The sequence below is a fragment of the Sylvia atricapilla genome, chromosome 18, assembly GCF_009819655.1.
Source record: "Sylvia atricapilla isolate bSylAtr1 chromosome 18, bSylAtr1.pri, whole genome shotgun sequence".
Lineage (NCBI taxonomy): Eukaryota > Metazoa > Chordata > Aves > Passeriformes > Sylviidae > Sylvia > Sylvia atricapilla.
This window is the reverse complement of record NC_089157.1, coordinates 4,368,737-4,394,601: the sequence shown is the minus strand read 5'-3', so window position 1 is coordinate 4,394,601 and position 25,865 is coordinate 4,368,737. Positions and strand designations below refer to the sequence as shown.

General features: G+C 40.8%; 1 protein-coding gene across 1 annotated transcript in view; it reads right to left on the bottom strand.

Moving 5' to 3' along the window:
- Positions 1–25,865, bottom strand: part of TBCD (tubulin folding cofactor D) — a 114,773-nt gene that overhangs the window by 86,517 nt on the left and 2,391 nt on the right. Inside the window, exons 2-13 of the mRNA XM_066332116.1 lie at positions 25,311–25,361; positions 25,014–25,111; positions 24,156–24,257; positions 23,022–23,168; positions 22,149–22,204; positions 18,298–18,430; positions 11,103–11,148; positions 8,315–8,447; positions 7,031–7,173; positions 6,161–6,221; positions 5,597–5,671; positions 2,456–2,550 (exon numbers count right to left, since the gene is read on the bottom strand). Of these exons, the coding sequence (XP_066188213.1) occupies positions 2,456–2,550; positions 5,597–5,671; positions 6,161–6,221; positions 7,031–7,173; positions 8,315–8,447; positions 11,103–11,148; positions 18,298–18,430; positions 22,149–22,204; positions 23,022–23,168; positions 24,156–24,257; positions 25,014–25,111; positions 25,311–25,361 (1,140 nt within the window). The remainder of the gene's footprint in view (positions 1–2,455; positions 2,551–5,596; positions 5,672–6,160; positions 6,222–7,030; positions 7,174–8,314; positions 8,448–11,102; positions 11,149–18,297; positions 18,431–22,148; positions 22,205–23,021; positions 23,169–24,155; positions 24,258–25,013; positions 25,112–25,310; positions 25,362–25,865) is intronic.

Below are 25,865 nucleotides of genomic sequence, written 5' to 3'. Positions count from 1 at the left end.
CTAAAAAGTTTATTTATATAATTTATTTCACCTGACAAAATTCTCCTGGAGAAGGTCTTGTTCCAGTACATGTGTGTCACTCACTATCAGTTTGTGTCCTTCTACATGCAGCCATAAACTATTTCCTGCTTCTATATTTGTGTATAAAAACTGGCAATTTTTCAAATAAATCTTGTGATCTGTACTTAAAATATATGGAAAGTCATTAATGAACACAAATACACTCACTACACTGTCTATATTGAAGAACAGTTAGCAAGACATTGCTAGCTAAATTTTCAACTGATAAGCAGAATTTTGGGACCAAGTAATTCCAAACTATTCCAAAAAAAGGAGCCTTCTTGAGTGATGGAAATTCATTACACAAATTAATTCAGCCATACATTAATTCCAAATAATGAAGCTCAGAATTCCCTCTGCCTGAGAGCTGCTGTCCAGCCTGCCCAAACTGCTACAAAAGTTCAACTAAAATAAGGCTGATCCCTGTGTAAATTTGCACAGTGTAAGGAGAACAAACCCAGAACAAGTATTATTCACATCAAACCACAGGGGTACATTTCTCACTGATCATTACTCAGGCGAGGAACATCCTCACCAGCCTGAACATCACTAATAGGTGTAAACCTACTCAAAGAAGTGGAGCTGCATTCAACACAATGCAGAATTCCCAGAATTTTTTTAACTCATGTTTTGTGCTGTGCTGCTTCGAGCCAACAACTCAGACAGAGCATTGTAACAAGTTTAGTAATTAAACAGTAAATGACAAACCTTCAGTTTCTGAGTTAAGGAACAAAAAGAGATACAGTGATCTATAACTTGATCTTTCATAGAAAAAAGCTTCTCTCACATTACCAAAAGGCAAGAATATCAATGTGAGTTAGAAAAAAGGCAATGCAGTAACAGAAAAAGCCCAATTAAATGAAATGGCAACAGGAGGGCAGTAAGTCAGTTTGAGGTAGTGAGCTGTACATCAGCACGTGATCCAACAAAGAGAAACGAGCTACTTTCCAGTCCAAAATTCAAGTTTCAATCTTAGGGTCAGATGCTGCTAAATCCCTAATTTCCAAACATGAAATTACAGAGTCATGTGCCACTCTTCACACTACCTTCAGCTATCTGCCTCACTCATCTCTGAAAGCAGAAGACTTCAGTTACTATTATCCATAATTTAAAACAAAATCTTGTGTATCCCTTTACTTGGTAATTTGAATTTCTTTAAAGTGAACAAAGAAAAACTTTTTGGTGTTTATTCCATAGAATTCAAGGATTTATTCTCCCTCATCTCCATACAAATATTATTTATAAAAGCCAGCTCCAGTGGTAAGGTCTACCTGATCTGTCTTCTTCAAACTAAATAAAAATCTATTATGTGAGGTTATCCAGACTCCTTGACAGAGGTGGTACAGTTTTAGTTCTGTCAGAACTGAAGTACAGACTTACCTTTGAAGGATTTCCCTTTCATGATTCCCCAGCTGTGAGCTGGAAGGTTTTTAACTGTTTCACCTTTACCATGTAAGAGCAAAAGTAACGAAAAAAGGGAAACCAACTGAAGGCTCACTGCACAAACTTTCTCACATGCATCACATGCTATAATGGACACAAACTTTCCATGGAGACAGAATAATAAACTGCATTAAATGTCACATTTTACAGCACATCTTCAAACTAGGAAAGATTTAGCATCCTGACTTACTAGTGTGAAACACCAGCTTTGAAACATTTTTTAAATTTAGTGTTCAACTTCTCTGTTCAACACAGGAGCACTAGATGGGATCCAAAGAACCATCTAGAACGAGCCACTGCTGTAAAAGCACCCAAGGCTGGATGTCAACTGTTACACTGTGCTTTTGTCATTCCCACTGTGTATGGCATTGACCAAAATTACATTAATATCTCTGTAATTCAATGTATGTTGATAACTACAGAACATACAAAGAAACAATTCCTTTGCCCTGTTCTTTTTCTTTCCATCCTGCTATTTCAAAAACCCATTTAAAACATAAACAATTCATGTATAAATTACATGAAACTGGCCTTTGAAACTTAACCATAAACAAACAGCAGAAGCTACTGGCTTTAAAGTGCAAGTTAGTCATCAATTATTTAATATATTCTGCTTAAATAATGACACTGACACAATATGGAGACATGCAGAATTGTTTTATACAACTGTACAAAGAAACATGGGAGGGAAGAAGAAAGAAGAAAACCCCAAGAAATTAATTCCATTTTGGAAAGAAATATTTATTAAGTATAAAAAAAGGCACGCCCAAGCCAATGCTTTAGACAGAAGTACTTAAATATCCCCATGGGCGAATGTTTTACTGCAGAACTCAGTACTTCAGTCATCACCCAGCACACACACATCAGCAAATCCCAGCCCATTGCCACACATTTGGTGCCTAATAACATAAATTGTTATTTCATGGACTTACATTCAGCAAGTCCAACTCACCATCTGAAATTCGGGAAGGGAGCAGCAATCCTCTCCTGCCCAGCTCAGCCAGGGCCAGGCACCCACCGTGCCATGCATTGTCTGTTTCCTGGAAACTAATGTCAGAACAAGAAGTTTGGTTAAAACTGGCCCTCCCTCTAAGCATTTCCATGTCTTATGGTGAATATCAAACACTATAAAAGACCCCTAATCCAAACCAGCATGTTCTTATTGTGTTATTGATGCCACTGGACTTGTAAAAGAGAAGAATGACAAGTTGAACGTGTTTTCCTTCCCATTTATGCAACATAAATACTGCTAGAAACATGATTAAATAAGCAAAAAACTCATTTATGACTATAAATGTAACTCGATACAAAAATTTCAATACCTGAAACTCGTACAGAAAAGGAAAACAACTTCCTAGTACATGAGCAAAAGATGCAGATTTACAGAATATCCCCAAAATAACTTATGAGTTTAGTGTCAAATGCAGCTCTTAACTTGCAAAAGAGGTTCAAATGGCAATTCCTGGCAAACCCATTATAAGAGTTTATGAAGTAAGCAAACAGCGGTTTTTATCCACCTTTAGAAAACATAAGTCAGAGAAACTTACAGTGAACACAGCAAAAAAGCCCCAAATGGTAAATAATTTTTAGTGGGCTGGCAGATGATGGAGTGAAAAGAGGAAAGGTGGCATGCTGCAGGATTAAATCTGAACAGAGTTCATTTTGTGCTACACTAGGAGTAGGAATCCAAGAATAAAATGCTGGACAGCCAGGCTAGGTCTTATCAAAGCTTCATCTCTCCTAACACCATGTCTGACATGGCCTGAGAGCAGGTGCTCAGGCAAAGAAAAGCAGGAAGGGGCATCCCCTTCTTGCCCTCCTGGCTTTGGCAATTGGCAGCACAGAGACAGCTCAACCAGAGGCTGGAGCCGGATTCATTATTTAATAACCTCTGAAGGGACTGCCTTCCATTAATTTGTATAATCCCTTTTTGAACTCCCTTTACACTTTTGGCTCCCATAACATCCCGTGGCAATGACTTCCACTGGTTAATTATAATTGTGTGGAAATGCACTTCCTGCTGCTCCCCTGCTCTGGCAGCAGGGAGAGAGTGAATTGTCAACAGCCACTCGCTCTCCCTCCTTCTGCCCCATTTACAGTGGACACACAGCAAATCACATCCTCCACTTCTCCTCCTCACTTGTAAAAAGCCCCATCAGCTGAACCACTTTCCAGTGATTTAGTTTTCTCTCTTCCTTTCCTAATAATTTCCAAGATTACATTTGTCTTGTTTTCCCTGCCAGCTGCTGAGCACTCCCCTGACACACTCTGACAGATCAGTGGCTTCCAGGGGACTGACAGTGAGCAGCATTTTGCCCCATGTACATCAGTTTGCATGCATTAGACATTATATCTTATATGACATTTACAGATGTGTTACTCCACTTGGGTTTCTGTAACACTTTTTTTTCTGTCACTTTTAGCTGTCACTACATTAAATCAACTTTAAATATCAGCTGGTTTCCTCAGCCCCTCATTTCCCTTTTTTCCAGGATTCTTTATGTGTATGTTGAATAACACAAGGCTCACACCCAGTGGAACTGTGCTGACAAATCTCACCACACTGTGAAAAATCATCACTTATTTCTTCCCCAACTCTTGTCTTTTGATATGTCCACATATAACAAATCCTTCCTTCTTATCCCAAGAGGTATAACAGAGTGTATCTGATGAGCAACTGATTGATTCCTATTTTGGTCACTAGACATTTAGTGCAAACAGTCCAAACGAGGTTCTCTCTGTCCTTGCCTACATTTGTTCCCAGGTGTTTCTGAAGAAAGCAGGTCACTCAATTACTAGGTGAATTACTCATCCCTATGACTTGAAAAACAAGGAAAGAAAACACACTGAGTACAGGTCTTTGAAGCTCCAGGGATAATTGAGATCAGCAGCACCTCTTAAATTAATCACAGTAACACAGTGGACGGATCATCTAAGTGGATACTTTCCTTGGAAGTCTTTCAGACTTTATACCTTCTTTTTTTCTAATGTTGTTACCCTTTGAGCTGGCATCCTTTATTTGTACTCACAACCAATGTGAAGATGCTCTTTAATACTATGGACACCTGAGTGACAAACTGCACATGACCAGCATTTCTCGCCAATAAAGAAACTCTTTTTGTTACTGGCTGACTCTAAACCACTGTTTAGATTTCAGGTAGCAGGCGTGATGAGCAATTTGGTATTAAACAAAAGCACGTGATAATTGTTTAATGATTTTGTCCTTTACATGCTCTACCCGAATGGAAAGCCATGACATCCAGCACTGAAGTGCAGCAAAAGAACATCCCACAGCTCTGTGTGCCCCAGCCAGGGTTTCCATCAGTCCCAAATCCTCTCTGACACAGCCAAGAGTCCCTTAGCCAGAGTCTAAGAACCAGCACATTGCAACACTCTCCAAAACACTCCCAAACTCTGGCAGATCATGGAAAAGCTTGCAGACAAGAACAACACATTTGTTCAGGTGAATATTCTCAGTATCTACGAGGTTCTATGGTGAGAAGTTTTTACAGTTTAACTGTGTGAATAACACCACTCTGTCTTTATTCTAAGCCTATTCTAAGTCTTTATTCTAACCTGATGCTCGAGCCTGCTTCTAATAACACAAAATCTAGAGGGCAACCACATCCACACCATTCCCAAGTGCATAAATCTCTATTTTACCCTATTTATTCCTCATTCTCCCTACATGTTTCAGCCTCCCCGCACACAGAGATTGTTTCTCACCTCTGGTGAACCTCAGAACATCATTTCCAGTTCTACTGAGCTTCTAAGGATGGATGCTAAATTCAAGACATGAGCCTTGGGCACACCAGGAATCTCTAAAGTACCAAGTTAATGAGAATTTTTTTTATCTTTCCTAAGTTCAACTTCAGTCCTTGCACATTACCTTAGTATGGGGTCAAGAAGATGGAACAGAAATTATTTCTTTATTGAATACCTTAGCCCATCTGTGCCTTCAAACATTTTGAAATCTGAGAGAAGGACAGCAAGAAAATTTACAGATTTTTAGATCTTTCTTCCTAACTGTGTCTCCCTGTTCCACAAGCAGATATGTTTTAGATGTGTGTAAAGTATGAAATAAGATTTTTACCTAAAACAGTCCAACAGAGACCCAATCACATCATCTGCTAATTCTTTTGGAAGTCTTCCAGTTATTCTACCAATTCTACAGAAGAAGAAGGGGAAAAAAAAAGCATATAATGGATCATTAGTATTACAGTTGCTTGCCAAATTATAAGAAAAAAATTAGTTACTGTAATCTTCCTGAGTTCAAGATGCCCCCTAATTGCCCTGACACCCTTAAACAAAAATCTTAAACTTAAACAAAAACCCTAAACAGCAGCGAACCTCCCACAGAACTGCATTTCAAAAGAGAAAAAGAAAAAAGCATTTTCAAGAAATGTTTCTTTGCACCCTTCAAATCTTATCTAATCCAGAACATCTATTTCCAAATCCACCTGAAATTCCCTGAAAACCAGCCCAATTTTTCATGAGAAAAAGAGATAAATGTGTCTGTGCACCCACCCACCACAGGCTGTGCTAAAACCATGTGCAGTAACAGTAAATATTGGCAATACACCCAAATCATCAGTCATGGATTACACTGTATTTCTATTTTGTTTACAACTTAGCAGAGTAACTGTAACAAACCTACCCTTTGGCTGCAGACCACCTGACAATGGTGTCTTTGTCTTTCAGGCCAACCAACAATTGTTCTGCAAATAATTTTAATTAAAAAAAAAAAAAGAAAGAAAAAAAAAAGATTAATCTTATTTAACAATAGAAAAATTTCTTAAGATGGTCAAAATTAATTTGCCTCTTGGTATAACAATCTTTGTATCTAGACTTATTCTATTTGTCACACAATACAACTTGAAACTAAAAAACCAAGAAATATGTCAGAACTGTTTATGAAAAGAGATTGAAATTTTAAGTGCTGTAAAACATTCAAAATGGAGGTCATGGTGCTTTTTGCAGAGCTTCATTAGATTATTCAGTTATAAAAGTCTTCTGATGCAATTTTTGCCTATTTATTTACAGAATATCCACCAGCCAGCTAGCAGAGGACATGCTGTACAACTGTATTAAGAAGCAAATGCTGTCCTTTTGATACTACCACAGTCTAAAAATTAAACCATAATTCTTTAGCTTTCATGTGACGTTTTTCTTTGTTGTCTGTTCATTAGAAATTTTAATTCACTCCTCCATTTGTGAAAGGTTCAGGGCATCTCCTTTATATAACTGGATAAAACTGGTAAAACATATTCCAGTATGTTCATACCTCCATGGGCAACTCCACAACTCCACAACTCCTCCAGTATTGAGTTCCTGATTGAGATGCTGAAATCCAAACCATTTGACAAAGTACCATCTATTTTAATCAGCTGCACAGAAGTTTTAGAGTCTTTCCAGCTGTTCACACTAGCACAGATACCCACATCACTTTTTTAGCCCCAAGCAGATAATTTTCTAACATATGTTTAATTTGCAGCATTGCAACGATTTCTATCCAGATTTAACACACCTACAACATTTTCAATCTCTCCTGGAATGTCATATTCCTCATCATCATCAGCTTCAGCAGCAGCAACTTCTCTCTTTTGGGTCTGCACAGCAGCACCCTGAGCCTGCAGGTTGGCAGCCAGAGACCGACAGCCACGCTGGTACCTGCACAGCAAACACACACTTCAGTGATTTCTTTGATTTAACTTCCAGCTGCAAACAGGCACACACTGCCTCTAAATCTGTCTGCCACCTTCCCACACCTCCCAGGGCACAGCACTCCAGTTATTTAGTGACTGCTCTGAAGGAAAGGGAGAAATATCCCATTCTCCTTCCTCCTGACCCAGTTGTCTATTTTCCAAGGTGAGAAGAGCCAGACTATTCAAATAGTTCCTTTTCATTATCCCTCCCTTCCCTGTTTCACTATAACCTATTTTCCACTGCTAACAACAAAGACAGACAAAATTCCCATGCCCCAAAAGTCTCTCCAAAAACTAGAAAAAAAATTAATAAAATCATCTTATTAAAAATTGCTTTTTAAATCTCAAAGCCAGCTTAGTACTTTCTGACCAAGCTGTACTCAAATATTTAGCCCGTGGTATAGATGCAGTCTTACAAAAGATAGACTTTACATGCTAAACTGACTTTTGCCATCGGGCAAGGTACATTCTCCACCTAAAAAGAATTTTCTATGCCTAAGGATGTTCTCAAAAGCTGGTAAAATAAATACAATAAAAATAGTCACCAAGGGAGCCTGCAATTTTAAAATATCAGTGCGAGAAATCTAAAAAAGAGTTTGCCCTCTGGCAGTAGGTAAAACCAGACACCAAAACCTGACTAATATGCAAAACCAGAGCAGGATTGCAAACCACTTTTCCCCTGTGAACTTTCTATCGAATCAGGGTAGGACCAGGTAATGGAAAAAGTTATGTTCACTCTTACAAAATTGTACTAAATCAGCTCCAGGAACAAAGGTTGCCACCTTCCCATATTTACTGAGTTATGCATTATATAGGAACAGGCTTCTGCTTGTGCAATGTGCAAAGTCAGATCTGGCTTGGCCCAGCACTCACTTATGTACCAAAACTGAAAAATAACACAGGAAACTAAACGCAGTGGAAGAATCCTCCTTTTTCCAAATAATGCAAATAAAGGATATGTTCATTCCCACAGAGATTTCTTTTCCTTCCAGGGAAGGTTAAGAGGGGCAGAAGGCAAATGTATGGATTTATGTATTCATAGTGGGTTTTGTGCTTTTAGATTTTCCTTTTTTTTTTTTTCTTAAACTTTCCAGCTTTAAACTGACCTCCACTTTGCTACTTTTGGTTTCACAAATGTCAGTCCAAGCCTCTGGACCAGTTTCATGCCCAGCTTGCGCAGAACCATCTGATTGCTTTCTGACAGCTTGCAGTTGTCAAGACACTCGAGAACAGTAGCAGCTGTAAAAGAAAACAAGCACACCAGAAAAACTGCTGTTAAAAACATCTTCGTATGAACATTTTAAAGCTTTGAATGTTTTTTTTTTTGGAGATTTTTAAAGGCATTACTGAAATACAAATGCCTGGTTATCTATTTGTAGTAGATGACACTGGTCAAATAGAGGCAGTATCCTTCAGTGCTCAAACAGGGAAGATGGCTCTAAGGATTACTTCTGATTATGAGAATTCTAATCTACATTCTCAGTGTTTATGCCTGAGTCTCACTGGAAGCAACACATCCAATTCAGGGTCTAAGAATTTGCAGTGATCTAACAGAACCAGAAACTAGAAAATGTAACTCGTTTATTCAGAAAATTTCCTACACACTGAGGAAGCTTTCCCTTTCCTCATTTAGTATTTTCAGGCAGCACCAAATCCTGACACAGAAATTTTTATGATGATGGATGTCCAGAAATATTTAGACATGAGAAACACTGTGGATGTGTAAACAATCAGCCACAAAACCTCTCATTTGGGCACATCAAAGGTAACAAAGTTATTTGTCCAGCAAGTAAAAAAAACACAGAGAAAGGAGAATCTTGGGTTAATGAGGATAAAGTTCCAGGATTCAAAATTTTCACAAGGAAGCTATGGCTGTTACAAATAAAAAAGCCCTTTTGCAGTTTCATTAGGGTGAAAATAATGCTTCAGAAGTTGACCATTAGCTAATAGAGACTAATGACTCAGGCTCTGAAAGAGCCACCGTGCCTCCAACAGCACTGCACAGATAGAATCACAGCAGCCAAATACCCTGCAACCTCCTTCCCCAGTCTCTCGTCAGGGGTTTCAAAACACAAAGAGATCAAAGAAAACGCAATTATTTCAAAGTCTGAGACATTGTAAGACACGACTTAAAAATCTCCTCAAGTCTTTAAAAAGACTGGTGATGCGTCTTGATGTACTGAAATATGAATGAAACAATCCATGCAGACAACAAGGCATTGTTGTTATTATTACTTCAGTATCTTCTAGCAACCTGGATTTTTTGCAGTTAGAAAAGCCCAAGAGATTGATAATTTACGAGGAAGAGGTTGCAGAAACATCATCATTCACAGACAGAAAATAAATTAAGAATACATAAATAAAGGCCTCTTCCAAGTCCTGCCAGCTCTTGAATCACTAAAATATCTACAGACCCATGTAAATTACTCCAGGGCTAGTGTTTGTTTTTAATTCAGCTTCTGTGTCGAAAGTGACTTCAAACAGGATCTTGCTTTGACATTTGCCTATTTTTTTTTCCCCATTTCATCCTCAGATCTGCTATAATTAAAAATCTTAGATATTTTTTGTCTCTCACATTTTCCTATCCTGAACAGTTCCCACCTCAGTATCTGCTTCTCAGCTGTGAGCATTCTAGATTTTCTAGGGTAAATTCACTCATTGATATGCTTCTGATTTTTCTCTTATTACCAGACTCACAACTACTTACTAGTCTTTCTATCCCATGAGCCAAAGCTTCTGATTTTACCAGCAGGGTTAACGCTGTGAGCTCAATATGCTCCTTCCATACTGATTAAGATTATTGTGCTATACAGTGGTATTTTCTAAATTCCGTTATTTTTTGTCATTTTCCCAACCTGTTTATTTTTCTGCTTCTCTGGGAGCCTCCCCAATGGATTCTGCTATTCCTGTGCAATGGCATTCCCAGTATTTGCGCCTGTGTCATTCTATGCTCTTTGTCTTCACTATCTTATCTCCATCACTACCCATCTCTCAGGCATTTTTAAGGAAGTGTCTGCATCTCAGCTTTAGGAACTGGGAGAATGAGATTTTCCAGCACCAGAAATAAAAAGCTTCTTCTCAGGGCCAAAATAATTCCATGAATGAAATCCCATACACTCTAAAGTGAGTTTATATCCCAGCTTGGTTCCTGCGAACAGCACAAACCCCGTAAGTTCCACAAAACTGAGAAGTCTTTTGAAGTGTTTTGGAATCAGCCACCATCTTTCCCTGCCTCCCTTCACTGCCATCAGTAAGGCCCAAGATCACACTGCAGACAGTTCTGATCATATTTCAAGATTCACCCCAAGACAAACATAATTCAAACATAAGTGCAGCTACACTATTCAGAAACCTCCATGCTCTTTTTCTCTTTCTGGCTTCCTGTCTAGCTCTAATTGCACTAATATAATCTCTTTTCACTAAAAAACTTCTCTTACTCCAATATCATCCCAGCATGATTCCAGCTGCATCCTGTACACAGTTGGTTCTTAAAACTTGAGTTTTCTCATATTTTGTGCTTATATTAAACTTGAAGAGTCTCTGCAAAACTTCCAGCAGTAGTATGTACAAAAGCAATTTATGCTCAACTGAATTTCAAACAAATATTTTCCACATCTAACAGTTTCTGTGTTCTGTGTTCAGCTCCTGTATGACAGCAATGGCCAGTGTGATCACCTGCCAAATCCTGTGATGTGCTGTTCCAACACAACACTCCCTGGTGGCATCTGCTCCTCCCTCACAGTCATTCCTGCTCTTGCTCCCCTCATTTTCCCAGCTTTATCACTACCCCGTGGATTTCACTCCTTACAGCACCACTTGTCACCAGGTCAATCTTCCTTTCCCTTTTCTACTGCGATGGCTTGAAAAACTGAAGCCAGCTTATTACAAACTTACCATATGGTAAACAGTCTTCTCTCTTGCCATGTTTAAACAGCTGTGCCTACAATGAAAATAGGGAACACAGACATGAGAATACAGAGATTCTATAACACAATATATCAAGCATTTAGCTCTAAAATATTTTTAATGTTCTTACAATAATGTAAGTGTTTGCTGATTTAAATGGCATAAAAGGAGGTGTCTCAGGGTGCAGCTCTTGGTAACTGCTCAGGGGACTGAGGGGGCCAAAAAACACTCAAGATAATGGAGGGGGGGCGGGGGGGGAACCCAAAACTGGAATAAAAAATGAGAAAAGAAACAGACCACCAGTTTTGGGCCAGCTCAGGCCCCTGACCCATCGGGCTCAAGTGCTGGGTCACAGCAGCTCAGTGTGGTGCAACCACAGCCTGTGAGAGACTAAACCACCTACAGACACCTGCAAATACACCTAGAGCAGCCCAATTGCAATTCCTGTGCCCGGAGAATTTTATCTGCAATGAAATATCCCAGTGGGATTAAGCCCCAGCACTGCAGCGAGACAAAGGGACTATTAACACCTGACAGGTTACACATTAAAAGCTTCCTCAGCTCCTCACGTACCAAAACTCTGGCCAGGCACTTGTTTGTCCTCGCTCTGGCACTCACCAGAAGCAAAATCCTCCTCAATAAATATGCCTGGGAGTTAAACAAGAACAGACTTCCCCTCAAAAGAGGTACTTTCTCACACATACCAAACACACACACATGCCTCCCGCGCTGCAGGCGTGGCTGCCAGCAACACGGGCAAGAAAAACACCTTGGGGCTGTGTACCCAGCCTGGTTTGCTTTGTTACTAAATTGCATTTCAGGATCCCAAATTAGCGCTGCTGATCAGCTCCAATACAAGCTATATATGGGAATTGGATATTCTATATTAAAGTATTTGAGATTTTAATGCAGGCAAGAGTGAGGGATCTCTTAAAAATGATATTTACAAAGCAGTAATGCAGGAGAATGACTTCAAGCCCGGCCAACAGAAATAAAAATCACTTTAAATGTATAAATTGGCACAGCTTTTAGCAATATATGAAGTCAGTGTTAAAAACAATACAAAAACTTCTCACTGACACACAACAAAACTCTGCTTGTACCAAAAACTCTAAAAAATACGTCAGAGGACCTGTAAATCTTTGGCCAAACAAATCTAGAGCTTCTCTAAAATTTCCCTTTGTTGAAACATGCAGAAACTCATTTATTTCATCACTTTGTTCCTGTGCTCTGCTTTAAAACCCCATCACTGGTTTCTCCACACACTTTGCTGTGGATACTGGAGACACAGCAGCATCCCTGAATCCTCACAACTCCTCCTTTCTGCCTCCTTTTTGACTTAACAGCAAACACTGTTTTTAAGGCACACACAGGCTGCCTCTAAATTATTGTTATTATATTCAAGCATATTCAAACAAAGCACAATGTAATTCTTCAAGCAGTGATAATGTAAAGAGACAGCCGTTTAACAGATCCTCAGGAATGCTCCTGGACAAACACCTTTGGATGTGTGCTCCCTGCACACTGCTGGGGAGGTGAAGTGAATCCTCAGAACACCATTTTCAGTCTGCAGTTCCTAAATTCTGGCCCCTTTCTCCAAGCTTCTCCACATGTTTTTACACCCTTAAGTCCTGACTCCTCAGGAACGACATAACTGGAAGGTGCCACCTCTGACACAGATGTGGGAAGGAATCAACCAACACACAAGCAGGAATTGAGAAAAAATTGAAAATATTGCACAGTATTTTTTAAAAATGCTTTTCCTTGCAAACCTATGAATCAGCTTAGAACAGCAACCTCGGCAGATTCCATTTCACAACCATTTCTATAATTTTCTGAACAAAAAAGTGAAGCAGACACTGTCTCCCTACAGCAGTTTCACTAAAACTTAAATAACAAACCATTTTCAACACAGAACATCTACTCCTACTATGGGGATTTATAAAACACATTTTGTAATAAAATCATTGTGGCAACAGCTGTAAATCAGCTGAGATGTGGATTAAGGGATTTTATTTTATTGATACGAGTTTTTAGGGGAAGTAAAAATTGTCCAAGAGACACCATAGCTAATTAATCAATAATTATTAATTTGAATTTATAACTAAACTTATTTTAAAGGGCCATAATATTTACATGACTTTTGATCAATAAAATAGGCTACCCACCGGTTTAAGAATAAACACAGCTAAAAATGCCAAATGTCTGAAAGGAAAGAATTTTCTTTCTGAACCCACTGAGGTGCACTGGGGGTCAGAGACAACCTCGGAGCAGGTTCCTGGCATTTCTAAAAGTGATATATCGGGTATTTCTCTGTGTCACAGAAGTTTAACAGCTGTTTGGAAAATAAATTTTACAGAAGTAAACAGGTAACAGCCAAACTCTTCAGATATTTAACACAGCAGGAAATCCAGTGTCTGAGGTTTTTATCTTAAGTGTGGAGAAGACAAGAAGTGTTAGTTATTTATTTATGAGTCAAAACATGCAAAAGCATCCCCAAGTCCAAAGCTCTAAAACTTTTTATTGTAATAGGGTTTATTTTTTCCCAAAGCAAATAAAGGAGCACTTTAACCAATGCTGGCTTTTAGGAAAGCAGAAAAAATATTTTCATCCAGCACAAGCTACAGTCAGGCATGTACAGCAAAGTCACTCCTTCAGAAAAACACTGTAAACCTGCAGCTTACAGGGGTCATACTAAAAAAGAAATGTTCATGATGCATAAAAGCAAATCATGAGGAAAAAAAGCAGCAAAAAGGGCAAATCCCCATTAGAGGACCCAGCTTAAACTTCCTGCCTTGAAGGAAGAAAAATATCCAAGGCACACCATTTCCAAAAATCTGATACAAACGAAGTAATTAATGAGCTTGGTTTGCCACCTGCACAGGCATTTTGGTGTCAGCAGAGCTGAGCACGAGGAGCTGCCTGGCGGAGCAGGGGCAGTTACACCACGGGCTCCTCGCCTAACCAGGACACGGAGCACACACCAACCCACCCAACCTGCTCAACTGTTGAAAAGTATGCGACTCCCTCTCTTATAAATAATTAAGCCACCTACAAATTAGAGAAAATCAGTGGTGTGCAAGCAATGACGACTGTCAAGTCTGGTTCTGCTTTAGAAACAGCGCAGGGCAAGGCAAACAAAGCCCAGTTTCTTAATAATCCCAGCAGAGACACCACACCTGCCAATTGTCTGCGTAACCCACTTTGGGCCCGACCTGCAGCACATCTATCAGTCGGGATCATCTCCAGGACTTGTTCCCCAAGCTACACAAATCACCGTGAGGGGTGGCCTGGCTGGTGGGGAGTGAGTGGATCTTCCTGCTGAGCAGGAGACACAAGTCTGGCTCTACCCTCTGGTGGTAACCAAGAGGAGAACTGGGAGGATAATTCCAGCCTCGCTGGAAAGAGCAGGAAATGATTCCTTGCACTCACTGCTCTGGAGCACCCCCTGGTAGCCACACAAGAGCCCGGGAATGCCACCAGCCATCCCTGCCTCCCAGGCAGGTGCAGGCAGGGAGAACATGCAGGCACAACCTAATTCACTAGGGAGCAGGGAATATTTAATGCATTCTACGGGCAGCTGATGGTAAAATGGGTTAGTTAAAGGCCTTGTCTTACTGTGCCTCTACACAAGCAGCATTCCTGCTGTGGGCTGCACGTGTTTGGGTGTTGAGCATCAACATGACACGAACGCTGACAGACACCAACACAGCAATGGCAGCTTTCATGTGATCCCTGTTTATCAGCTGAACATCTGAAATGCTTAGACTAACACATGGAGAGCTGACAGAGTATCTCCTTTCCATCTTGAGATTACCAAAACCCACGGATTTTAAATACTCAAAAGAAAAAAAAATTTAGCAGCTTGAGATAGTACTACATTCTAACAAGAAAAAGAAACAGCTTTATGATAACAGAGCTTCTGAACTTTGAATAAACCACAAAACTTTTGGTGAGAAGAGAAAAACCCAGCAGTATCAGACAAGGCCACATTAGAAGAAATACTCCATGACAGGCAGGAGAGAATGGCACGAGCAGAAAGGAGTCAGTGCCCTTGGTAGCTGCAGACATAGGAATTTTTGTATCTTCACCAACACTGCTTCTTCTACACCTTTATCACCAAACCACTAAGCAACAACCCCTTTTTTTAAAAAATAACACAAATAGACAATCCCAATACAGCCAATTCTTTGAGAATGCCAAAAATACAGAGACTTGGGAAACATTCTATTTGGAAATATTTTATTTTTGTGCCTCTGGGTCTGAAAGAATGGAGTTAGAGAGTTCTTTCTTCCCTGAAGCCAAATTTACATAAGCATGTAGCTATTGCTAAATAACCTTTGCATTAGAGACAGCTCAGGGAAATGCCTCGTTCTTAAGACTCTCGAGTTTCATCAGATCACTGTGTAGGGCGTTTTATTTTTTTTAATTATTACTCACACTTGTATACTGAATCACTTATAAAACAAATAAGGTTTAATAAGTTTCAATGCCCAAGGCTACCTCAACGTGATGACATCTCTGTCACGCAAGAACTGGGAGTGCTGCGCCCTGCAGCGATAACTAAAAAGCTGTTTGATATAATGGCAGGTTTAAAAGCAAACCTCCAGACCAAGAGAATTTAAAATGCAGATTCTTGAAACAGGCTCGAAGTTTCCTTCAAGTAAACAAATGTTATAAAAAAGTAGCAATTTCTTAATAATCCAATATTTCTGTTCCTTCAAACAAGCACAACGAGGTGCTCCTTCAAGGAGCACAACAGTGAACTAAATGCCATAGCGCAACACAGGTTTCAACAAAGGAGGGCACTTCGAAAGGCTGAATTTGAAACAGTGTCAGCAGAGGCGCCTGCTGGTGCCCCCCATTGGGAAATGGTGAGTTACTGAGGACAGGTGGAAGGCAGCAGAGAGCCAAAGGCCCCAGTGCAATTACAATATGCAACGCCGGGTGCGTGTTCCGACAGGAGCCGCGGAACGGCCGGACTCGTTCTGCACAGAACGCTGAGTGAGATGAAACAGCAGCACACACCTGATCAGCCAGGCTCACGGCCACGAAGAGGCAGATCAAAGTGCAGCCACGGCCAACTACTCACTGCGTCCCTGACTTGCAGTTTCAGTTCATTGAAATGCAGGAGTTTCGTGTCTTTTCCGAGCAATTTTTCCATGCCGCTCAGTAAATGCAGACCATGAGTGGCACAAAATCCTAACCCAACCAAAACCCAGCCTGTTCGGGGCAGCCCCACCTGGCTCCAATGTGGAGAGACTTTTTATCCCCACTCTGGTGGGCTACATCACTCCCAAAACCTGTCACAATCCCAAAACCCGCCTTGCTGTACTGACCAGAAACTGAAAAATGGTCTTTTTTCTCCTGCTTGTTCAGAGAGATGGCCAAACAGCTGCAGTTTGACTCTTAAAGGTAACAGAGTGTTGGAGGTATCCAGGGGCAAAGAATTCTGAAGCTTGTTGCCACAACTTTTAGCTGCCCCTCATGTGGATGTGCTCTGCTTTACACATTCAGTGATTACTTGTTATGTTAAAATATATTGTATTTGTTCATAGAATAAATTCAATATATCATATATCATATAAAGTTAGAATCTTGCATGTTAAGAGAAGTGTTTACTTATTTCAAACACTTACTTTCAGCTGATATTTTTGACAACACAGTGTTGCTACAAGTACAAGAAAAAAATCTTAATATTAAGAATATATGTAATTATATAGAAACATAATATTTATAACATTTAACTCTTGAAATAAGTATTTCCTGCTCCCCTTAAGCACCTACACACATACCTGTACACACACCATTCTGAAAACCTTTACTCCCTAATGATACAATTCATTGTAGTGACTGAAAGGAGAAATTGAAGACTAAATGCAAGAAAAAGCTTCACAAATCTGCTCATATTTACCAACTGGAACAGGAGTTATGAGCTGTGGAGAGGGAAAAAAAAAAAAATCACAGAAAAGCAAAGCAGCAGGCTCTGCTCCCAGGTCTATTGTATCACATTCTGGTTTCGATTCTACTTGTTGAGTATTCACCTGTTTCGCTTAGTGCGCACTAATGAACAGGTGGATGGAGCCAAAGCCAAACTCAAAGGAATTATGACAAAACACTAATGCATTATACATCCTGCAGGTCTCATCATGCCCCGGGAATGGCAAACAGTCAGTCTCCCTTTCCAGATCTGACAATAAAATGATGAAACATCATTCTGCCTTTTGAAACGCTGCAATGCACACAAATAATGCTTCCTCCTGCTTAAGCAGCAGGTCCTCAGTTATTCTAAATATAGATCATTTCTTCTCCCTTCTGATTTGGAAGAGCTCAAGAGGAAAAAGAAATAACCAAAAAAACCCCACACCTCACACACTTGCTCCAGACCCTTGCTTTGATGTTTAGTACCACACTGCACACAAGTCCTCTTAGTGACTCGTTAAAAAGAGTAGCAAATTTATGCAAATTACCAAAACTTGTACAAACACCAGCAAATCCTCAAACCTGTGCAACTGCAAAGACTGCACAAGGGCTCGTGATCTGTCTTCACCTGCACTGCCTTGGTCAACAACCAAACCAAAAGGAGCAACAACTCCTCCCCCCACACAAACACCTCCATTCTGCCCAAATACATTCGGACATCAAAACCCGCACACACATCAGAACTGTTACCCCAGGATTTCAAAACACACCCCCAGCACTTTTAAGGGTGTAAAACTACAACAAAGCTTTTATAAATAGCCCTTCTTAGGATGTACAAGAGCAGCACTGCCCTGGAACAGCAGTTCAGGTACTGTAGATTTTTTTCCCATGCACAGTATGTCCATTTTAAAACCCAAACTAAGAATTCGGCTCTTTTGAGTCACACACCATTATCAATTCACAAGGAAAGGGCATTGAACAAAAAATTCACTCAGATTAGCAAACAAACCCAAATCTACTGGAATGACTGCTATTTTGAGAGTTATTGATGAGTATCTGTATTGGCAACTTCACTTACATTTGGGGATGACAGAAAAAGAAAACATGCATGGGAAGTTATATTGCCTAAACTGCTGTGGAGGAAATTCTCTTTTTTTCATTGCCAGGAATTCCTCTGTGCATTTGCTATCAAAGGCCTCCTGCAGCAGTACAGAGGCCACAAACCCAACTGTCTATCTTTTAAGGGAAAACTAGTATTTACCAGGGCCTGGAGCATGCCATTCACAATGACAGTGCCTTCCATGGTCTGGGAGGAGGATTTGGATAACATGGAGAGCACCCAGTCCAGGAAATCTGCCATCCTGCTTTGCCTGACATCAGGGCGGACAATAAACCTGCCAGAGGAAAAAAAAAAAAGAAAAACACTGCAGCCATTGACTTTATGACACCCAATGAAAAACTGTTTTTCCTCCTACCCAAACTGGAAACAATTCTTCAGTGTGTATTTCCCCAGAACACAGAGGATGGGACTGAAACCATCCTATGTTTAGCCCAGCTGTTTCTGAGCAAGGCTCTGATCTGGAATTTTGCTTTCACTTCAAACCCAGCTAAAAACTTGGCTTCTAGAAATTTCTTACCTTAACTGTTAAGCAACAAAAATTCCAAAGCTTTTAAGAAATTATTTTCATTAGAATCATTGAAAAGCTGAAACAAATAGGATGATTCTTCACCTCTCTCATCAAAACCAGCCATTCGGCAAATTTGATAAGCAGTGGAAATCAGCACTGGATCCCTTTTGCACTTGTCAGCAGCCAGACCCAGAACGAGCAACCAGCAGGGCTACATTTGGAGTTTCGGATATTTGAAAAGGTCAAACACATGCTATTTAACACACTAGATGGGTCAAGAGATATGTTTTTAGCTATCTTAGAGAAGGGAAAAGATGTCACTCATGGCTAAACTACCATAAACCTACTCTCAGTCCTCCTCTGAGCAGCCAAGCTGCAGTCAGGGCATCACTTCAGTGTCCTGGCACCTACAAACCCGGTCCTGTTCCAGCAGTGATTCAGACTACACTTGTTCTCAACTCACCCACGGAAACACCAGCCCACCCAGCACAACTCATGGAATTCAAAGAGGATGTGCCCCAGAGCCAGGACCTGGATCCTTCCTACACCTACAGATAACAGGGAAGCAGCACCAAGAGCTGACTGACAGGGTATTAAATACATTAAATACAGAGAACACCTCAACAGTGAGCTGAGGGATGGACTGCCTTCCCAGCCAGCCCCTGCGGTGCTCAGAGGCAGAACCATGAGGACCCGGGGTGAGCTGCAGGAGGGTTGTTTTGGGTTGTGAAGGATGAAGCTGCCTTTGGCCCAAGGGCACAAGTGAGAGAAGTGACCTGTGAAGTGGCTGAGCTGGTTTTTAGACCCTTCCTCAGCCCCAAGGAGTTTAAATCCCTCTTTCCCAAAGGAGTGCCCTAACCTCCAGACTAAGAGCAGGATAAGGATCAGCCTCATCTCCTCCTACTGCAACCACTCACTGAGCAGGCAGTAAGGAGAATTCCTGAAATATACTCCAGCTCCTTTGCCCCGTGAGAAGCAGCTCCCTTTGGAAAACAGGAGGTCTTGAATCCTGATGTTTCTAAACTTCACTTGAAAGTCAGAAACTCCTTGGAGCACAGATCAGGGCCAAGACTTTCTCCTCCTCCCCACGGACTTTCCCAGAGTGTGCTACAGTCAGACTCCTGTATCTTATCCCTCCATCTGGCCCAGGACCGTTGTGCTCCTGCCCACCCAAGTAACAGTCCAGCTCCAGGGAGATGGCACAGGGACCTCATGTCAGAATGATTATGCTCAGAACTGGCTTTGGGGATGTGAGAACAGGGAACGGGCTTGGAGCCAATTTCTAATTTCTGGTGAAGTGTTTAAATCACCAGGCTATTGTGAAAATTGTGCTTTCATAATCAACTAAATAAGTCCACTACACACTACCACTACTGCCTTGCACACTTAGTACTAGCACCAGCTTAATGTATTCTATCACCATTTTTGTTCTGAACATATACTCTTAATTAAAATTAATTCATCCAATAAACAGAAGGAGAAGAGAAAGAGGGGAAGGGGAAGGGGAAAGGGAGAGAACTAACAAGGTGCCTGCATAGGACTCAGTGTCAGGGTGCAGGACAGTGGTGAAATCCCCCTGAAACCAAGGGCAGAGCACTGCATGGGCACAAAGCTCTGGTGAACACAAAGCTGCAATCAATAAAATTGCTGTATGTAAGCTTCCACTCAAAGTTTAGTTTTACAACTAAAGTACAATTGAAAATTCAAAGTGCAAATTCAATTATGCATAATGTGATGAAAGAATCTTTTAAAATTATTGTCATCCTTACTTGAGAAGGCTTCCAAATACTGGGTGTACCTTCACGAATCTACTACTCTTGGTTAGTTTGGGATTTTAGGAAGTGAAGAAGGCCTATATGAATGTTCAAGAATAATTCACTGTGTCACACTGTCATCTCAAATCCTCTGCGTCTGTGAGCCTGTGACAAGGCACGTTACCCATACAAATACGTAAACAGCCAATTTCTAATTATTGATTCCAAAATGATTACAAAAATTAATTAAGATCACAGAATTATCATAGAATGGTTTGGGTTGAAAAGGATCTTAAAACTCAGGCAGTTCCACCCTCTGCCATGGGTAGGGACACCTTCCACTATCCCAAGTTGCTCCAAGCCCTGTCCAGCCTGGGCTTGGACACTTCCAGGGCTGGAGCAGCCACAGCTTCTCTGGGCACCCTGTGCCAGGGCCTGCCCTCCCTCACAGGCAAGGATAGAGAGACAAACCTTGTCAAAATAAGTATGTAACAGGCAAGACTTTTTCAAGACTGCACCAATAATTCATGCAGTCTCTTGAATTTTGCTCTGATATATTTCAAAATAAACCAGAAAAGCATAAGATGAGTCACCAGGGAACTGTGAATCTGGTCTCGAGTCCTTCATGAATTTTCTGCATGACACTGCACATTCTAAACCAAAAGTGTTTGACTTGCCATCAGATTCAGACCTGTAGCATTAATCCCTAAATATAAATTTCTAAAGCCTTGAGTCCTGTGACTGAAGCTCAGAATAAATTTAAAGTAAGTTCACAGACGGTTACCTCCTAAAAAGACAAGACAAGGTCTGCTCTACTAACATTATATTTAACAACTATTTTGATTAATCCCATAAATGTAGTCCATCTTAACCCAGAGAAGATGAATGCAGGTGTTAAGGCTGTGACCCTCCCACATCCACTGCCCCCATCTCCCAATGTCCCTGTGTCCCCATGTCCCACTGTCCCCAACTCTGTCCTCATGTCCCCAGGTCCTGCTGTCCTTATGTTCCACTGTCCCCACATCCGCTGACCCTGTGTGCCACTCTGTCTCCTTATCCCCATGTGCCACTGTCCCCATCCCCGTGTCCCTCTGTCCCCACGTCCTACTGTATCCCCTCATCCCCGTGTCCCACTGTGTCCCCATCCCCGTGTCCCTCTGTCCCCGTGTCCCTCTCTGTCCCCTATCCCCGTGTCCCACTGTGTCCCCATCCCCGTGTCCCTCTGTCCCCATGTCCCTCTCTGTCCCCTCATCCCCGTGTCCCACTGTGTCCCCTATCCCCGTGTCCCTCTGTCCCCATGTCCCTCTCTGTCCCCTATCCCACTGTGTCCCTCTGTCCCGACAGCGCCAAAGCTGCGCGGGCAGCGCCCCCTGCTGAGCACAGGCTGCAGTGCAGACTCGGGGCTTTTACTGCTTTAAAAACAAAGGAGAAAAAAACCAAATCACAACCTGAGCTGACTAAAGGCTTCTTCCTCTAGAATATCCAGGAATGTGGACTGAAATAGATACTGAAACAAGAGACATGTGTGCACTACCCCTGCTTATGGTCTTTCCAATTTATTTTCACGTGCAGAGGAAGCAGGATTTCTAACACTACTGCATCCAATTCAAGCGACAGTAATATCCCACAGACAGCTGGCAACTTCCAGCCCTCCCAACACTGTCAGGTCAGATTAAGAAACAGCAGAAGGAATGGGAGCCTTTCTGCCAAGATGCACAAAAGAGACTTACTTGGACACTAGCACAGCAGCTGCATCCCGAGCCTTGTCACTGACAACCAGGTAACACTAAAGGGAAAAGAAAACTGACTGTAAAAGAATTCACACATGGAGATAAAAAACCAACTATGTAACAACTCTGTACATAATACACGACTGAATATTTACATGACAAATATGATGATTACACACATTATGCCATTATTATGATTACAAACTGAGGTTAAAGACAGTAGAAAGCTCATTTTCCCATTTAACAAACTGTATCTGAGGCAGAGTCTCCTTTTGTATGCCTTTTAAAGCAGGTTTATTACCAAAACCTTAACTCACAGAGACATTGGCCTATAAGCAGTAAGCCCCTTAGTGCTGCAAGCCTGAGCTGTTTGGGTACCTGTGGGGAAGAGGAGGTGGTTTATTTTTATCTCAAAGGCATGCTAAGTCAGGCACGTGGGCTGACACCCACTGAAACTTCACGTGTTTGTTTAAAAATCTTCACACAGTCACAGCTTCCAAAGTTGCTCACTCTGACCAAACACTGATTTCCTCAGTGTTTCCTTCAGATTTGGATTTCAGAAGAAGCTCTCAGGCACTTTCAAGCGTTGAAAGCCTCTAACATATGCAAAGGCAGGGGTTCACCTCAAATAAAATGGTTTATTACATCAGGAGAAACAAGTCTCACCTGACTCTAAAGCAGCAAACAACAGACTGAAGATCCAGAAGTATCAAAAAAATTCTTTACAAATCAGACACAAAAATACAGGCTTAAATAACATACAGAGAAGAATATCATTGAGGAATACACAGAACATATTAATCTTTATCACATACTGAATAACTGAGCCAAACATCCCAGTTCTGAAAGCATTGCAGGACGTGTTCTCCTCACCTTTGCTATGTCCAGGATGCGATCCATGGTTGGCTGCCGAGCCTGCCCTTCCACAGAAACGAGGTTTCCATCAAAACGGGCCAGGTCAAAAGGAATCAGGCAGATCATGGACAGCCACAACAAGAGCATGTAGCGAGTTTCCCAAGTCTGGAAATGGTCAAACAAAGAGCTTTTACTTCATTTTCTGTAACATGAAGTGCTGAGGGCACAAACTACCCCCTGCCTCCAAGGAATTTTCAAAGATGAGTAGAGAAAACTCCCAGTGTGAATGCCCTGAAACTCCAGAGGAGACAGAACTACAAGGGATCCCAAACAGCAAAACGATAACAAAATTAATGGACCCTCCCACTCAATCAGAAATCTAGACAATCTTGTTTGCTTCCCAAAGAAAAACTGTTTCTTCCCATTTTCCTGCTTTTTCCTTCCCTCGGCCTATCCATGGCTCCACACATAAATATAACAGAAGTATGTTTTTCTCCTTAATTTCTTATGTACCGCTTTCATGGGTTTATTGAAACAACTTGAGAAGGAAGAAGGAAGTTTTTCAAGCTTTAAAGCTGTACACCTACAGCAGCAAAGTGTCAGAATTGATGTTTATTTTTAAAAGTGCTTTAATTTAGAGCAACAATAGTATTATTGTCTTCAAATCCATAATTTCTGTTACTTATAATTGATAATGATCTCTCTTAAAATTCATCTATCTTAAGCAGCTCTTCGGAGTTCTTCTTTCTCCTTATTTAAAAATATAAGAACATAAACTACAATAACCTGGAGTCAGACTGGATGATTTTTCAGTTACTCCTTTTAGTGGTTCAGTGCCTTTCACTGCCTTTCTTCTTACTCTTGTTACAATCAATTTCTTCCTTACATGAGTGGTCAAAGGTTCTACTTGCACCTCTACTGCCACTGCTTCTAAATCCTTGGAACAAATCCCATGAATGAAAATCAAGATCTCTCCTTGGGGAGATTTTTTTATTTCTCCTGTGACAAGATAATGATTTTCACAGCAAATCCAGCTGTTAACACCAGACACAGGTTCTGTCACTCCTTTATATACTTTTTTCCCCAATTTTTTCCTTCAGCTTTTTCCACTGGAGACATAAAAGTTAAACAAAAAGTACAGCAAGTCCTCACCTCAGTGTCTTTTGGGTTCTGCTTTGCAAGCATGTCCAAAACAGGCTGCAGGTCCCGGACTTCATGAGGGAACAGTGGCAGGAAACGTTTGTACCCTCTCACCTAAAGCAGAAATTCAGTTAAATTTCAGTCACCCATCCAGCACCAGCACAAACCAAGGGGAAAGGAAAGACCCTTGGAGGAACTTCTTGATTAGGATCCTCATGTCATAAGGAGAGTAAGCATGCAAATTAGAGTCTTAAATACCTTGTGATATTTGTGTTTTTACAAAATGATTAAGAATTCATGAAATGATAATTAACTTTAAAAGAAGGGACATTTGGAGATTGTCTAGTCCAACTCTCCAGGTAAAGCACAGTGACCCCAGCAGGGTGCCCAGGACCACACCCATGGGGTATCCAGTATCCCAGGGATGGATACTGAGCCACCATTGCCAGGGCTCAGCTCTTACAGCCCAAAAATATTTTCTTGTGCTCAAATGTAAAGTCATCTACATCCACATTCATCTGATTGTTCATCACACTTTACTCTTCAATGTTATAACTCATGTTTTATCACTCATTATCTCCATGTCTGCAATTTCTTTTGCATTCAGACCTCGATTTTTACTAATCTGGATCATTAAATAACATAAGTTATCATGAAAATGGGAAACAAGAAAACAAATCTTTTATTTTAACTTATCTAAATATTTGAACTATCTAAATATTCAACTAATCTAAATATTTTAAACAGTACAGTTTAAAATATTTAATCGCATTACACACTTATTTATTTTAATATTTCTGAAAATAACATACAAAATATTCGTAACTTACAAATTTCAGTTAAAGAACATTCAATTTAGGATTTCTTTACCTTTGTAATGATGTAGAGAAATTTAAAAGCCAGGTGAACTAGCAGGGGAGGAGATCCACTATCCCGTACTATCTCCAACAAGGAATTCATCATCCCCTCTGGTGAAAGGAGAGAAAAACCAGTGAGACTGCATGCAGCTCACAGAGTTTCTTGTGCTTCTTACAGAACAGAGGGAGACAGCAATTATAGAATGGAAGTACTATCAGCCACAGGAACCCTGTAATGTAAACCCAGATCTTCCAGAGTAACAGATTTTTAAATATAGACACAAAAATTATTTAAGGATGACACTCCTACCTAAGTGGCGATCCAAAAGGTGAGGCTGCTCCTGGTACTTGTCCATGATACCTGAAAATGAAAGGATATCTGTAAAAAACTACTCTAAGGCTCTTCCAGAGCCTTAACTGTGAGATACCCTCTGATTCTGAACAGTTTTAGCTGAAGAATTCTGCATCCCTGAGCTGCCACTACCTGTAAGGGAGGTCACAAAGTTAGAAAACCATGGAGTGGATGGAGTTTGGAGCAGCCTGGTCTAGTGGAGGGTGTCCCTGCTCATGGCAGGGAGGGTGGAATGGGATGATCTTTAGGGTCCCCTCCAACCAGAGCAGTGTATAGCTCCAAGTAACAGCACAAGCACAGTCAGCCCCCACTGCACTCATTTACCTACACTGAACCATCAACACACTCCCAGGAGCCTCTCCAAATTCCTTGGACAAACCTCCCACAAGTAACACTCTGCAATGAGGGGACACCTCAGAACTAGTTTCTTATTTTGAAATAGAATACAGGGAATTATTCAGCAAAGAACAAAGAATCCTTAACAAATTTTAACCTCAACAGACACAAACTGCA